Raw genomic sequence first — 16,620 nt, forward strand, 5'->3', positions numbered from 1 at the left:
GTTATGTTGTAAATCTAATATCAGTACACTCTGCTCTCCTTGACAACCATTTTTTGAGGGATAAAAAGGTAAACAAATGAGGAATAAACTAATTTACCATGATAACTATTGTTTTGTACTTTTTTGGAAATACGGAAAATATTTCACTCTTCAAGTCAAAGGGGAAAATAATTCAAGGAATTATCCACTTTTATAAAAGAATGACATCATATAAAGTATCTTCAAAAGAAAAAAAAATTGTTTGTATCATCTGCCCTTATGAAAATTATGTAACCAGTCTTCATATTAAAGCGAGTTAGTGCTTTATGAAAATTATGCTGGCGTGAAGCGTTGCAGTTCATACCCGCATGTATGTTCAAAAATGAAATTAATTTCTTGTACAAGTACAGAATATTTACATTCTACTTTCATTTCTGTCAGAATTCCCAGCCATTAAAAGAGACCTACACTATTTATATATATCCATGTGCGCATTATTTACAAATGCAACGCATTCATAAGGAAATGGTTATCCTTACAATTTGCAGATATATCAAATGCAAAAACATTGAAATTGTAGATATTGTTATATCTGACAAATTACTAGTATACGTTCAAACATTAAGTAAGTACATCATTTACTTAACATGACTAGTTATTGCACATACTGATATCAAAGGGCCTAAGTTTTATACTACCAGGTTTCTAAGGTTATCTGTTCTAGACGAGTTGATTAAAGGTCGCACGGAATGGATTAACAGGCCATGGCGCTCACACTCGTCACAGGTAAATGTTTACTGATAAAAATGTCATAAACTCTGTTTAATATTCCTCAAAACCATTCCTTATAATCTTAAAGCTGCGTTCTCTGTTTACGTGCTTTTTTCAAAGAAATTCAGATCTTCCACAGAAATATGGTATGACATTGAACATACCTAATGTCACCAATTCCCGTACTGAGACATAAGGAAGGTGGATCCAGAATACTGAATTTTTTTTTAGAGAGGGGCGGGGCTAAGATGGTATCTATTCCACCCAAAAGGAGGGCTAAAATGGCACAAATTCCCTCGTATTTGCTGGTTCTACAAGCAAACACGAAGGGGAGGGTTATTACTCACTTACGAACCGACCTTCCTGTAACATCCTCCATATCCGCCTCATACACTCTTCGTCACATCCTCTAGATACGCCTCCCACCCTCCCTGTAACATCCTCTAGATCCAACTTCCACGCTCCCCGTAACATCCTTTAGATCCACCACCCACCCTCCCTGTAACATCCTCTAGATCCGTCTCCCACGCTCCCCGTAACATCCTCTAGACCCGCCTCCCACACTCCCCGTAACATCCTCTAGACCCGCCTCCCACACTCCCCGTAACATCCTCTAAATCTCTTTCTTACACACCCCGTCCTCTAAATCCGTATCTTACACTCCTCGTAACATCCTCTAGATCCGTCTCCCACACTCCTCGTAACATCCTTTAGATCCGCCTCCCACCATCCCCGTAACATCCTCTAGATCCAACTCCAACCATCCCCGTAACATATCTCTAGATCCGTCTCCCACACTCCCCGTAACATTCTCTAGATCCGCCTCCCACCCTCCCCGTAACATCGTCTAGGTCCGCCTCCCACCCTCCCTGTAACATCCTCTAGATCCGCCCACCCTCCCCGTAACATCCTCTAGATCCGCCCCTACACTCCCCGTAACATCCTCTAGATCCGTCTCCTACCCTCCACGTAACATCCTCTAGATCCGCCTTCCACACTCCTCGTAACATCTTATAGATCCGCCATAGTATATCACAAATCTTTATTTTTAAAGGATTTTAGAGAAAATTCATTATACAATACGTGTTCCAGTCTGACAGGGTTTCACAGGAAATGCATGCAATTACAAAAAATCCAACTTACTTCTAGATTCGAGGCCACATCCATATTTAATTGAACTTTAATTAATCAATTATCCTGTCTTTAGAATTGTACAAGAATCTTTTAGCAAAAGCAATGCCTACAATTGATTTCGCTTTATGTTTGACATTTTCAGCTATATACTTGCTGTCTGTTGTGCTGCCAAGAGGTAAAAAGAACTACAGGACATTACAAAATATTGTCAAGACTGTTAGTAGTTGATTTATCAATAAAAGAACTACAGGACATTACAAAATATTGTCAAGACTATTAGTAGTTGATTTATCAGTAAAAGAACTAAAGGATATTACAAAATATTGCCAAGAATGTCAGTATATAATTAGTTTACCAGTAAAAGATCTACAGTGTATCACAAAATATCATTAAGGCTGTCAGTATATAGTTTACCGGTTCGTGAATTTTTTAACAGCTTTTGCTAACAAGTGCTTTTCAGACAAATAGATACCCGATTTTGTGACAGTATCTCTGCCTGCAATGACACATTAGTTCTTTACCCGAATATATACATGACTTAGCTAATGGTCTCCAAGGAGACTAACCATCTATACATACGTAGCATAGCTGATGGGCTCTAGCGATATAATAACTATCTATGTATATGAAAAGGTGATGATAAAAATAAACAGTAACCAATCTCATAACTTCTAAAAAGAATACAGAGTTAGCTGTACGACAGCTGGGATCAGGAACCTAGGAGGAGTGAGTACCCCCAGTTGGCTTATCACACCCGCCGTGAGTCTTATATTTTGATCAGGTAAACGGAGTAATCTGTGCGTAAAAACTCGGCCTGACAATTGGTGTGAAATACGTTAGACAGAATAATTTGTATTGGTACACACTTAGTATAGTTGATGGTCTATAGTGATACAATGAATATCTAGGTACATATTTGACATAGTTGATAATAATTATCTACCTGTATATATACTTTATGTAGCTGATGGTCTGCGGTGCTATCAATCTGCACTATCTACCTGTATATATACTTTATGTAGCTGATGGTCTGCGGTGCTATCAATGTCCACTAATCGACGATCCCTTGAAATGTCACAACACCACTAGATGTCAAAGCAATGAGGCAAGTATCATTATGTCTGCCCCGGTCACTATCACTGTGTCTGCCCCGGTCACTGTCACTGTCTGCCCCGGTCACTATCACTGTGTCTGCCCCAGTCACTGTCACTGTGTCTGCCCCGATCACTATTACTGTGTCTGCCCCAGTCACTATCACTTTGTCTGCCCCGGTCACTGTCACTGTGTCTGCCCCGGTCACTGTGTCTGCCCCGGTCACTGTGTCTGCCCCGGTCACTGTCTGTCCCGGTCACTATCATTCTGTCTGCCCTGGTCACTATTACTGTGTCTGCCCCGGTCACTGTCACTGTGTCCGTCCCGGTGAATGTGTCTGCCTCTGTCATTATCACTGTGTCTGCCCCGCTCACTGTCACTGTGTCTGCCTCGGTCACTATCACTGTGTCTGCCCTGGTCACTATTACTGTATCTGCCCCGGTCACTATTACTGTGTCTGCCCTGGTCACTGTCACTGTGTCCGTCCCGGTCAATGTGTCTGCCCTGGTCACTATCACTGTCTGTCCCGGTCTCTATCACTGTGTCTGCCCCGGTTACTGTCTCTGTCCTGGTCACTGTCTACCCCGGTCACTATTACTGTGTCTGCCCGTTCACTGTCACTGTGTCCGTCCCGGTCAATGTGTCTGCCCTGGTCACTATCACTGTCTGTCTCGGTCACTATGACTTTGTCTGCCTCGGTCACTATCACTGTTGTCTGTCCCGGTCACTGTTACTGTGTCTGCCCCGGTCACTATCGCTGTGTCTCCCCCTGTCACTATCATTGCCTGTCCCGGTCACTGTGTCTGCCCCGGTCACTATTACTGTGTCTGCCCGGTCACTGTCACTGTGTCTGCCCGGTCACTGTCACTGTCTCTGCCCTGGTCACTGTCATTGTGTTTGCCCCCGTCACTATCACTGTCTGTCCAGGTCACTGTCTCTGTCTTGGTCATTGTCACTGTCTGCCCCGGTCACTATCACTGTGTCTGCCCCGGTCACTGTCACTGTGTCCGTCCCGGTCAATGTGTCTGCGTCTGTCATTATCACTGTGTCTGCCCCGGTCACTGTCATTGTGTTTGCCCCCGTCACTATCACTGTCTGTTCCGGCCACTGTCTCTGTCTCGGTCACTGTCTGTCCCGGTCACTATGACTTTGTCTGCCTCGGTCACTGTCACTGTTGTCTGTCCCGGTCACTATTACTGTGTCTGCCCCGGTCACTATTACTGTGTCTGCCCCGGTCACTATTACTGTGTCTGCCCCGGTCACTGTCACTGTTGTCTGCCCTGGTCACTATCACTGTGTCTGCCCCGGTCACCGTCACTGTGTCTGCCCTAGTCACCGTCACTGTGTCTGCCCCGGTCACTGTCACGGTGTCTGCCCCGATCACCACTACTGTGTCTGCCCCGGTCACTGTCACTGTGTCTGCCTCGGTCACTATCACTGTCTGCCCTGGTCACTATCACTGTGTCTGCCCCGGTCACCGTCACTGTGTCTGCCCCAGTCACTGTCACTGTGTCTGCCCCGGTCACTATCACTGTGTCTGCCCCGGTCATTGTAACTTGTCTGCCCCGGTCACTGTCACTGTGTCTGCCCTGGTCACTATCACTGTGTCTGCCCCGGTCACTGTCTCTGCCCCGGTCACTGTCACTGTGTCTGCCCCGGTCACTGTCACTGTGTCTGCCCCGATCACCACTACTGTGTCTGCCCCGGTCACTGTCACTGTGTCTGCCCCGGTCACTGTCAATCTGTCTGCCCCGGTCACTGTCAATCTGTCTGTCCCGGTCACTTTCACTGTCTGCCCTGGTCACTATCACTGTGTCTGCCCCGGTCACTGTCACTGTGTCTGCCCCGGTCACCGTCACTGTGTCTGCCCCGATCACCGCCACTGTGTCTGCCCCGGTCACTGTCAATCTGTCTGTCCCGGTCACTATCACTGTGTCTGCCCCGGTCACCGTCACTGTGTCTGCCCCGATCACCGCCACTGTGTCTACCCTGGTCACTGTCAATCTGTCTGTCCCGGTCACTATCACTGTGTCTGCCCCGGTCACTATCACTGTGTCTGCCCCGATCACCGCCACTTTGTCTACCCCGGTCACTGTCAATCTGTCTGTCCCGGTCACTATCACTGTGTCTGCCCCGGTCACCGTCACTGTGTCTGCCCCGGTCACTGTCACTGTGTCTGCCCCGGTCACTATCACTGTGTCCGTCCCGGTCACCGCCACTTTGTCTACCCCGGTCACTGTCAATCTGTCTGTCCCGGTCACTATCACTGTGTCTGCCCCGGTCACCGTCACTGTGTCTGCCCCGGTCACTGTCACTGTGTCTGCCCCGGTCACTATCACTGTGTCCGTCCCGGTCACCGCCACTTTGTCTACCCCGGTCACTGTCAATCTGTCTGCCCTGGTCACTATCACTGTGTCTGCCCCGGTCACTGTCACTTTGTCTACCCCGGTCACTGTCAATCTGTCTGTCCCGGTCACTTTCACTGTCTGCCCTGGTCACTATCACTGTGTCTGCCCCGGTCACTGTCACTTTGTCTACCCCGGTCACTGTCAATCTGTCTGTCCCGGTCACTTTCACTGTCTGCCCTGGTCACTATCACTGTGTCTGCCCCGGTCACTGTCACTGTGTCTGCCCCGGTCACCGTCACTGTGTCTGCCCCAGTCACCGTCACCGTGTCTGCCCCGGTCACTATCACTGTGTCTGCCCCGGTCACTATCACTGTGTCTGCCCCGGTCACTATCACTGTGTCTGCCCCGGTCACTATCACTGTGTCTGCCCCGGTCACTATCACTGTGTCTGCCCCGGTCACTATCATTGTGTCTGCCACGGTCACTGTCGTAGCTATACTTATACAAACTTTAACTCCAGTATGAAATCAACCCAATGTACGGTAGAATCTGATTTTTGCCGGGTTAAAATTTCGTGGCTGACAGAAACATATTCACGGGGACTTAAATTTGTGGTTGAAAAGTTAGTAAAGTTTTCTTTGAATTTGTTTGCTTCAATTTAGATTCGTGGATGTGCCCTTGCTACGAAAAACAACGAAAATTCACACCAACCTCCGTAAAAAGTGTTTGCATTATATGTTTATTTCATATTTAGTCTTTGTCGACTAAAGTAATTGTTTCTCACACAAAGACAGAAGAATCAATGTACTGAGTTTAGTGGTGTACTTGGGCGGATCCAGAAAATTTTCAAAGGATGGGTGGCGACCCATGTTTGTACCCTTTTCTATAAAAGTAGCAAAACTGGTCAATTTTGTTGAAAATTTTCAACAGATGGGGGGGGGGGGGCAATTCCCGTAACCCCCTAGATCCACCATTAGTTGAATTCTTTTCTCGTCACCAGCTGCGTTGAAACATGGAAAAGTTTTTAGTTTTTACTTAGAGTTTTTCGGGGGGGGGGGTATTTTGTTTTGTTTTTTTTTGGGGGGGGGGGGTTGTACCTTTCTCAATCGATATTTGTAAGGTGTAAACTTTTCCGTGTTTTTTTTTTTTCACTTCCACTCTATAACTTATAGGTCTTATAAATTAATAAAATTTCAAGTTTGTTAAAATAATGTTTCCTATACATCGTTAGGAAACTAATATGAAAACAACATTATCATTAAGTATAGAATCATATATCTCAACGACATAAATGTAACATCTTTCCGCATAGAACATTCCCTTTTTAAGATTACCTCGTTTGCTGTAAAACTCTTAATTCCATGTACAAACCTAATACCGGTATGACTGTTATTTTTTTTAAATTGACGGATGCGGAGCGGAGTGAAAATCATTATTCTCCGTCCAAGTCTTTGTCCTTTTCTATATATAATTAACTCCCTTTGAACATACTCATTAAGGTGTCATTGATTCCTCATTGAACTTTTGTTGCAGGTTTGTTTTGTGACGGAGGCCATCGACAGTGACTTTGATCTGACTTACCGACTGGGATGTGTGACCGAGCAGGTAAAGAAGGGGGAATATAGAGAAGGGGGAATATAGAGTACATGTATCGATTTAGTCTACGTGTATAATTCACATTATTATCCATTCCAAGGATTGGGTTTTACTATCGTCATTTTAGCCAAAAAAAATTACAATGTCGAATGGAGTGATATGATAATGTCACGGGGAAAGTGGTTTGCGTGAATTTTCATGCGTGTGAAAATCATCCAATAGTCGTGCCACATTCATACGAAAAAATCACACTTGCAAACTTCCCATGATGTCCACGTGAAAATCGTGCAATTTTTTCTGTACAGTATTATATCATATATATAATAGCTTTTCCGCAATTGTAAGTGATAATTGATCGAGAAGTTACAGAATTAATTCATATATTCACAGCAACATGTTGTTATATTCAAACTATGAAGGAATAGCACAGCTTATAAAACAATATTTTGTATAGTTCCGCATTTTAAACAAATAAAACTGATAGATAACGCAAGTTGATATTAGTGTCTGCTAACCTCAATTGTGAGCCTAATCCTTCTCTAAATCACACTTAAAGCTGACATGAATTAATAAATATGGTATAATTCTATATGGACGCCATATTTCTTTGCTAATCCGCCATATTAGTTGGATATTCTATTGTTATATGTATCAGGGTTCGCATGGTATATAAGGGGACGAGTTTTGCTATGCTTCACTTCACATCAGTGTCTTCGATTTACCTGTGCGGGTAGCTTCGACAGGTAACACGTACATCTCCGATACTAATTTATAGGACATCAAGAAGAAATGAAATCACGTTTTGAAACACCATATCAAGAATAATATTTGTTTGAATTAGGCCATTAAATTAAATATAAAATTATTTTTATATTCCCTTCTGCACGTGTGATATTTTAATTAAAGAGAGATGGTGATCATCGATTTTTGTTTGAGCTATTTTATTATCAAATACTCATAAACTTACTAAAATTGTGTGTCCCAGCAGTTTGGGTGCTGCTTTAGGCAATATATGAAGGCAGCGATAAGTATTTGTACCCACCGCATGCATACGAAAGTATGTTTTGTGTCTCACTGTGCGTAAGAGTTCCACAAAGGGAAAGAACTATTGGGTAACTCGGAAAAGATATCGAAGGCAAAAACATTGGAAATATAAATGTTGATATAATTGTTTGAAACCGATCATGCCATATGACTTCCCTACAAAATATTTTGCATGAAAACCATGTGAATAGCATGTCTTACTACTCGTCTTTTCCATGTGAATTGAGGAGGACCTCCGTGGCCGAGTGGTTAGAGCATCGCGCTCAAAATCACACGGCCTCTCACCTCTGTTCGGCGCTCGCGCCGGAAAGTGAGAAAGTTTCCCAGTTTACTTTCGGAAGGTCGGTGGTCTCTTCCCAGGTATTCCTGGGTTCTCTCTTCCACCAACTGAAAAATTGTTGAGTGTGGCGGAAAAACAGCAAATCAACCAATCCATGTGAATTTCATTCGAGAGTTGTGTAAGACGCTTTTCCTTGTGTAAGATTCCCCGACATTTGAAAAGAAAATATTGATTACCTGTAGAATGGTGAATCAGCATATTTTCAAAGAATTGTAACTCGTTCGTCTCGTAACTGTGAGGTCAAGAGTTCAAGCCCCGCTCGTGCCATGACCGCGTCAACATTGGTATAGTGATTGCTCCTTCGCCAAACGCTCAACATTTAGAAGTGAAAATCATGGGTTTTTCGGATATGACTTCCCGTGTCCCGACAAGTGTTGGCACGACGAAGAACACTCACTGCAACGGCCATGAGCGCCAATCATAGGTCTTACCCTACAGCTGGTGACGTCATTATCGACAGGACGTAAAACAACCACACCAAACCATCTTTAATAGAAGATATATTCAAATGATAAGAGATTATAGATATCTTTCATATAGCTCTCTAATTAATTTGGAAATAACTTTAATTCCTACGCTGAATTATGCTTTTTCTTCACGAATTGAAACTCTAGATGAACGGCTGCTCTCTTGAAATGACTTGATGTGTGTTTTGATTTTAATTGAACCTGCGCGCATTGATTCTTATGAACAGAATTATGATTTCATTAAAGAGAAAACTTAATCCAAATAAAATAAAGCCCGCGTCCTTTCTTAAAGAGAAAGAATAATTTAAGTTTTGTTAGAGAAATCATAAGTTTGGGAGAATGAGTTCAAAATATTGCTCTCTAAATGTATCAAGCATGTCTGCAAATATTGTGTTGTATAACGGAGAGCTGTGAATCGGCTATGGGTGCTATACTGAATTGTGTTGTATAACGGAGAGCTGTGAATCGGCTATAGGTGCTATACTGAATTGTTTCTATCTCTGATTCAATTGCTGCGATCTCTAATTGACTTGTTGCGCTCTCTAATTCAATTGTGGAGCACATTAATTGAATTGTCGCGCTTTAATCGAATTGTTAAATCTTCTAATTGAATTGCATAATTTAGTGAATTGTTGCGCCCTCTAATTGACCTCTTTATTTGGATTTATTTGCATTCTCTAATTGAATTGTTGCACGCTCTAATTGAATTGTTGCGCGTATTAATTGAATTGTTGCGCGCTCTAATTGAATTGTTGCGCGCATTAATTGAATTGTTGCGCGCTCTAATTGAATTGTTGCGCGCATTAATTGAATTGTTGCGCGCTCTAATTGAATTGTTGCGCGCATTAATTGAATTGCTGCGTGCTCTAATTGAATTGTTGAATCTTCTAATTGAATTATTGCATAATGCAGTGAATTGTTGCGACTTCTTATTGAATTATTGCTTACTCTAATGAATTGTTGTATGCTCAAATTCAATTTTTGTTCTCTCTAATGAAGTGTTGCGCTCTCTAATAAATTGCTGTGCACTCTAATGAATTGTTGCGCCTTAAAATTGTATCGCTGCACTTTCTAACGAATTGTTGCATTCCTAATTGAAGTGTTGTGCCTTCTAACTGAACAGTTACACTCTTTAATAAAGTGTTGAGCTCTCTAATAAAGTGTTGAGCTCTCTAATAAAGTGTTGCGCTCTCTAATAGAGTGTTGAGCTCTCTAATAAAGTGTTGCGCTCTTTAATAAAGTGTTACATTCTCTAATAAAGTGTTGCACTCTTTAATAAAGTGTTGAGCTCTCTAATAAAGTGATGAGCTCTCTAATAAAGTGTTGCGCTCTTTAATAAAGTGTTACATTCTCTAATAAAGTGTTGCACTCTTTAATAAAGTGTTGAGCTCTCTAATAAAGTGTTGCGCTCTCTAATAAAGTGTTGCGCTCTCTAATAAAGTGTTGCACTCTCTAATAAAGTGTTGCGCTCTCTAATAAATTATTGTGCACAACAATTTATTCAACGGGAGCAAGAATTCAGTTGGGAATATCTTTGAATGATTAGAGAATTTACAACGTAAACATTATCGATATTTTAGGGATGTTCAAATATAGTTCGAAGATCCCCAAACCATTCCCACCGGAGGAGTCTAGCACAGCAATGTTGTCGGACGAATTTCTGTAACAAGGGGTACCCTGGGTTACTGACCACCAAACTGACCACGCCCACAACAACCACCCAGACAACCACGGTCAAACCAACCACGCCCACTCGGACAACAAAGCATCTAATACACACAACACAGCACCATCACGTCAGCACTCAAACCCATAGTGTAGATGGTACATAATAAACATGTAGGAGCGGACAGAGTGAAAGGGGGAGGCAAGGGAGATAAAAGAGGATATAGGGAAAGGAGGAAGAGAAAAAAGGAGAGAGAGATGAGAGGAGAAAGATAGAGAGGAGAGAAAAAGAGGGAGAGGAGAAAGAGTGGAGAGAGAAAGAGAGAGAGGAAGGAGAGGAGAGAGGGAGGTGGGGGAGGATAGAGGAGAAAGAGAAAAGCGTATTGAGGGAGGGCGAGGAAAAGCTAGAGGTGAAGCCCCTTCAATTTCCACTCTCACATTCCAATACGTAAATATAAAATAAATTGTTAATGAAGATACTTGTAATTCCTTAGAAGAGCTAAGACAATCCTCTAAGCTTGCTAAGAGTCCACGCTAGTGTAGAATGACTTAGTATCGTGATACACAAGATGTTCTCACACAGCAAACAAGACAATAGAATAATCATTACACCCACCAGGCGTTGTATAAGCCGACATTTATTCTACGTGATCACCATATAAATAGTTCAAAGTGTGTTTTCTGAATACGCTTTTAACAAGCATGCAAATCCCTTGAGATGTTTCCAATAATTTCATTTCCGTTTTCTTTAGCCAGGTGCCCCCGTGGTCGAGTGTTGGATGATAATTGCTACGTGCCGTCATTTCAATATGGATCGCAATGGAAACAAGTAACGCGCCATGATGCATACGTAAGTACATATGTATTATTACGGTACTGTTGAAATATACAATTTTGGATGATACCCAGATCCCCATGTGTGAATATCGACCTCGCTAACTTTATGACGATATTATGAGGGCTAACTATTGTATATTTGTCAGTGGCGGATTCAGATATTTCTGAACGGGGGGGGGGGGGAGTAAACGACTGGGGGTTGTTTTTAGTCCCCCAGTGGATCTAAGGCGAAGCCCTGTTGGAAGCCCATGGAGCAAAGCTACCTAAAACTGCCAAAATAAGACATTCATACTTTAGTGTTTATGGACATTTTTATATTTTTAAAAAAGTGAAGGAAGGGGTGTAAGCCCAGTGGCGGATTTAAGGGGGGAGGGGGGGGCAGCCGGCGCGCGCGCCCTTAAAATTTTCAAATTTAAGGTAAATCGTGGTATCTTGTTTAGAAAAAATGTACTAAACGATAAAAGAAGCAATAATTTCTTCCACTCCCGGAAAAATAAATGACAATTTTTTTGATTTCTTGAATTACTTAATTGGGAGAACTTTTTCCGAAAAACCCTTAAAATTTGCGTCATTTTATTAATTTTACCTCATACAAAATAATAGAAAATAGTACAAATGACTAAATAGGAGACATATTTCAACCCCTATAAAATCTATAAAAACCCAGACCCCCTGTCTGATAAAGTGGCGCCCCCCGTTACCGCAACTCCTGGATCCGCCCCTGAAGCCCGGCGCTGGATCCGCCACTACATCTTGGGGGGGGGGGGGGGGGGGTTGTCTACCTCTCAAAACAAGTACGAGTTCCTATTCAACAGTTCACTATTTTCTAGCAAATGAAAATAACACATGTTCTATATGTCTCTGATTTTAAGGATATTTAGAAAAGTCCATTTCTTCTTTTTCCCCCAGACGTTTTGCAGACAGCACGGCATGAACCTCCCCAGCATCCATTCTCCCAGAGAGGAAACCTTTATTCACAGAATGGTGTCAGCGAGTATGCATATGTTTCTGTACAATACAAATTACATCGTTCTATTATTGATAAGTGTATCACATACACAGCGCTCACGAGGCCCCCGGCCCCCGCATTAATACTTCCAGACTTTCTATCAAAAGGCCCCCGCGGAATCACGGAGTGCATATACCCACATTAATATCGGGTTTTTTATCTAGTGAGCACTATACCTACTAGCTTACCACCATCGATTAATGATGATGTCAGTACCTTCAAATAAAATAGTGTCTGAGATTCTGTATCAAGAGATGCGAGATAACTATTAAACACTGTTAAAGGGACTGATTCACGACCAACCCCTCCCCCTTCGAATTTTGCTTTTCACTTTCAATGATTAAAATCTACTGTCATGTGTTCAAATGGTTTCACAATAAAAATTAAGGTTAGACATTATGACAAGCTCAATTTAGAGAGTTTATTATTTTGTTTTGTAAACAAAGATTGCGGTATTTTATTGTTTACGAAGTTTTCAAACTAAATGGATATTGATCAAAGTTTATATATACCACATTTCAAGTATTCTGTAGGTAAAATGTGCCATTAAGTTAAATTTATAGCTGTACAAAATTAAAATATTTTATATTACAAAATCAACATTTCATTGTTTTGTTTTTGTTTATTTGGGGGGGGGGGGGTGTTTTGTAAACGTAAAGTCTTTGTTTACATAACACAGAGCTATGACTTAAATATTACTTTTAACCTTGCATTCGGAACGTCCAAATTTTGGTTGTCAACATTAAATGAGTTATATATCTATTTTTTTTTAATTCAAAAAACGTTAGCCAGTCCCTTGAAAACTCAATAAGATTTTTGTGTGGAACAGTACGTATAATGACTAATGTATATGCCTAATATGTGATGTGCAAAATGGTTGTACTAAGAATGTTCTCTTAATCGATCAGTTCTTTCATCAGTGCTTCACACAGACAACTCCCACGACATCGCCCTCTGGATTGGCCTTCAGGACATACGATGGGATGACGGTTCAGCGTTTAACTTTAACCGCTGGGACACCGCTAACTACCATTCTACCTCACACAGAAACTGTGTTGTCATGACGACTGACATGAAATGGCGAGTGTCCGGATGTGATCACCATCATTACTTTTTATGCAAAAGGAAGTATGTCAATCTAAAGAATCTATAAAAAGGAAGTATGTCAATGTAAAGAATCTATAAAAAGGAAGTATGTCAATTTAAAGAATCTATAAAAAGGAAGAATGTCAATCTAAAGAATCTATAAAAAGGAAGTATGTCAATGTAAAGAATCCATAAATATCCCAATCTGACTTAAGAAAGTTAGCTCCTGAGCTTTTGAGCACAACTGCGCAGGATACTACAACTAAGTATTCACTGGTTCAATACTGATCCCATTGGTGCAAACATATTACACATCCATTACTGAATCCTATTCAGTTGAAAAAAATTGTGTCAATTCAAATTTTGAAAGGGCTTTGACAGGGACTATAATTTGTGGTGGAAGGATTGATTAATCAAAAAGTTCTAAATCTGCGTGATATTGGAGTTTCTGTTTCATCTAATACCGTAAATTTCGATATTTTGGCGTCGGTTTATATTTGCGAATATGAGTAAAAAGCCTATATATTTATTTTTGTGTTTATTATTTTTGCGAATTTAAGCAGAAGCATATATATATACCAATCCTTAGAGTTATTTTTGAGAAAAATATTTTTGCGAATCCAATGACTCGCAAAAACGCTAGGGTATATCCATCTTCCCATGTCGAGGTTTCTGATCCGCTCCTCTATGAGGAGAGGAGTGGATCAGAAACCCTTGACTTGGGAAGATGGGTATATCTTCTATTTTTATACCCATATACTCGTATTTCAGTTTTATAATTTATGATACAAGACTTGGAACTAAATCAAATGTTGTAATTTTTTAATTTTGTTGATATATTTTTCCAAATAGAACATCAATTCTTAAAAAACTTTAAATTAATTTACTCGAAATTTTGTATAAAAATTCAATACTTTTGCCAATAATTTAAATTTTTATCTCCAATCCCCACTTTTTTATTTCCATTAAAAATTTTAAAACAAGACCTTGAAAATTATGTGAAATTTTAGAAATTGACATTACTCCTAATATGTCTTTTTAAACTCTCAAATTTGACATCATGAATTTGTTCATGTATTAAGTGCAAAAAGGTCATGATTTATTTCCATTACTTGTATTAAACTGTTTTTTTATCTGTATTGTTAGAAGACATCATTATGTATCTGTTTTATATATAATAATTGATTTCTGTTGCTTATATTGTATTGACACCAACAGACAAATAAAGTTGAATTGAATAAATTTTAAGTGCAAAAATGTCATGTTCAGAACACTGTAGCTCAATAACTAGCATTTCGACCCCGGTTTTTCTTTTCGATATCCTAATTCCCCTTCGACGTAGAAATAAAAAATACACTTCCCAAAAAAATTGACATTACTCCAAATGTCAGGTGCGAACCTCTTTAAATACAGACCTATGAGAGAAAAAGAGGGGAGTCTGTACTTTATTCAGGTTGTAAAAATCCTTTTCTACAAATGTATTCAATAAGATCCCTTTTATTCATTTAAGAAATAAATTTTATTTTAACTTTTGATTGTACACGGAGGTATGTAGATAGAATGATCTAACGTTAAAGTGATAATATCTTACGGACCCGGATGTGAGGGTCTGTCCCAAGACACGGTTAGATTATTTTAACTAGAGGGTATGAACTGCGACGCTTTTCGCCAGCATACGTCACACATTTCATGAAGTATGACGCATTGCTGTTCAGTCCCTCATGTATTTTCAAAAATGATATTTATTGCTTTTATTTACAATGATCACTTTCACTTCTGTCACAATATCTCCAGGCGTTGAAATGGCCGTACTATATTCATCAAGATTCTTGCGCACATCGTTCACATTCAAAAGAAAATTGTTATCATTTCAATTGGTAAAGATTCCCGTTAGAATAGGTCCTCAATATCCCCTAGCTTGTCGTAAGTGGAGTAGACTAAAACTTCAACGTGAGTGGAGTAAACTAAAACTTCAATATGAGTGGAGTAAACCAAAACTTCAATATGAGTGGAGTAAACTAAAACTTCAGTATGAGTGGAGTAAACTAAAACTTCAATATGAGTGGAGTACACTAAAACTTCAATATGAGTGGAGTAAACCAAAACTTCAGTATGAGTGGAGTAAACTAAAACTTCAATATGAGTGGAGTACACTAAAACTTCAATATGAGTGGAGTAAACTAAAACTTCAATATGAGTGGAGTACACTAAAACTTCAATATGAGTGGAGTAAACCAAAACTTCAGTATGAGTGGAGTAAACTAAAACTTCAATATGAGTGGAGTACACTAAAACTTCAATGTGAGTGGAGCAGACTAAAACTTCAATGTGAGTGGAGTAAACTAAAACTTCAATATGAGTGGAGTAAACCAAAACTTCAATATGAGTGGAGTAAACTAAAACTTCAATGTGAGTGGAGTAAACTAAAACTTCAGTATGAATGGAGTAAACTAAAACTTCAATATAAGACCGCAAAAACCGAGGTTCCGTGTCACAGCAAGTGTGGCACGATAAAGATCCCTCCTTTCTCAAAGGTCGTAAGCGCCGAGCATAGGTCTAAATTTTGCAGCCCTTCACCGACAATGGTGACGCCTCCATATGAATGAATATACTTTCGAGAGGGACGTTAAACAATATACAATCAATCGATTGGTAAAGATATCGAAGGTATAAACATTGAAAATGTAAATATAAGGGTTTGGATCTAAAATTGTTGAACATGAGGGAATGTACTGTCAATAACGTTGTTGTATTGAATACTTGCCGTTTTCTTTTTCAGAATGATCCATGCTTGAATGTGCAGTGCTGGCATTTCTTTTTATCTCAATGTTGTTTACGGTTTTAGGGAGAAATCGTTTTCTCCCTCTCAATTACATGTATACAGATGTATTTCAGTATTTTACAGAATTTGTTCAGATTCTTTTGATTTAGAATTTATTGGTACATGTTTACCATATTTCTCAATTAACCAAAGATTGTAATGTTAAGGGCAAGAATAAAGTACAGATGTTCATTAGATTATCAATTGTTCATTATATCCAAATTTCAATATCTACAATGAAAGGTGAAGATAACGAACAGTGATCAATCTCATAACTCCTACAAGCAATACAAAATAGATAGTTGGGCAAACACGGACCCCTGGACACACCAGAGGTGGGACCAGGCGCCCACGAGGAGCAAACATCCCCTGTCGACCGGTCACACCCACCGTGAGCCCTATATCCTGATCAGGTAAACAGAGTTATCCGC

General features: G+C 40.4%; 1 protein-coding gene across 2 annotated transcripts; it reads left to right on the forward strand.

Annotated features, from left to right (window-relative positions):
• Positions 1-686: 686 nt before the first annotated feature.
• On the forward strand, positions 687-16,387 carry LOC125677537 (aggrecan core protein-like). Of its 2 annotated transcripts, XM_056158437.1 has the most exons (9): positions 687-765; positions 2,027-2,059; positions 2,907-2,989; positions 6,858-6,929; positions 10,352-10,595; positions 11,189-11,286; positions 12,183-12,267; positions 13,203-13,410; positions 16,148-16,387. In XM_056158437.1, the coding sequence occupies exons 1-9, from the start codon at positions 744-746 to the stop codon at positions 16,161-16,163; spliced, it is 861 nt and encodes a 286-aa protein (XP_056014412.1). In that variant the 5' UTR covers positions 687-743; the 3' UTR covers positions 16,164-16,387. The 2 variants fall into 2 exon arrangements, with proteins under 2 accessions (XP_056014412.1, XP_048771603.2); XM_048915646.2 differs by lacking the exon at positions 16,148-16,387 and having other exon boundaries at positions 13,203-13,450.
• Positions 16,388-16,620: the final 233 nt, after the last annotated feature.

This window comes from Ostrea edulis, chromosome 3, assembly GCF_947568905.1.
Source record: "Ostrea edulis chromosome 3, xbOstEdul1.1, whole genome shotgun sequence".
Lineage (NCBI taxonomy): Eukaryota > Metazoa > Mollusca > Bivalvia > Ostreida > Ostreidae > Ostrea > Ostrea edulis.

Coding starts and splice junctions, on each gene's coding strand:
- LOC125677537 (XM_048915646.2), top strand. CDS start 744: ATGGCGCTCACACTCGTCACAG. Junction 766..2,026: donor GGCGCTCACACTCGTCACAG/GTAAATGTTTAC, acceptor TGACATTTTCAG/CTATATACTTGCTGTCTGTT. Junction 2,990..6,857: donor CTAGATGTCAAAGCAATGAG/GCAAGTATCATT, acceptor CTTTTGTTGCAG/GTTTGTTTTGTGACGGAGGC.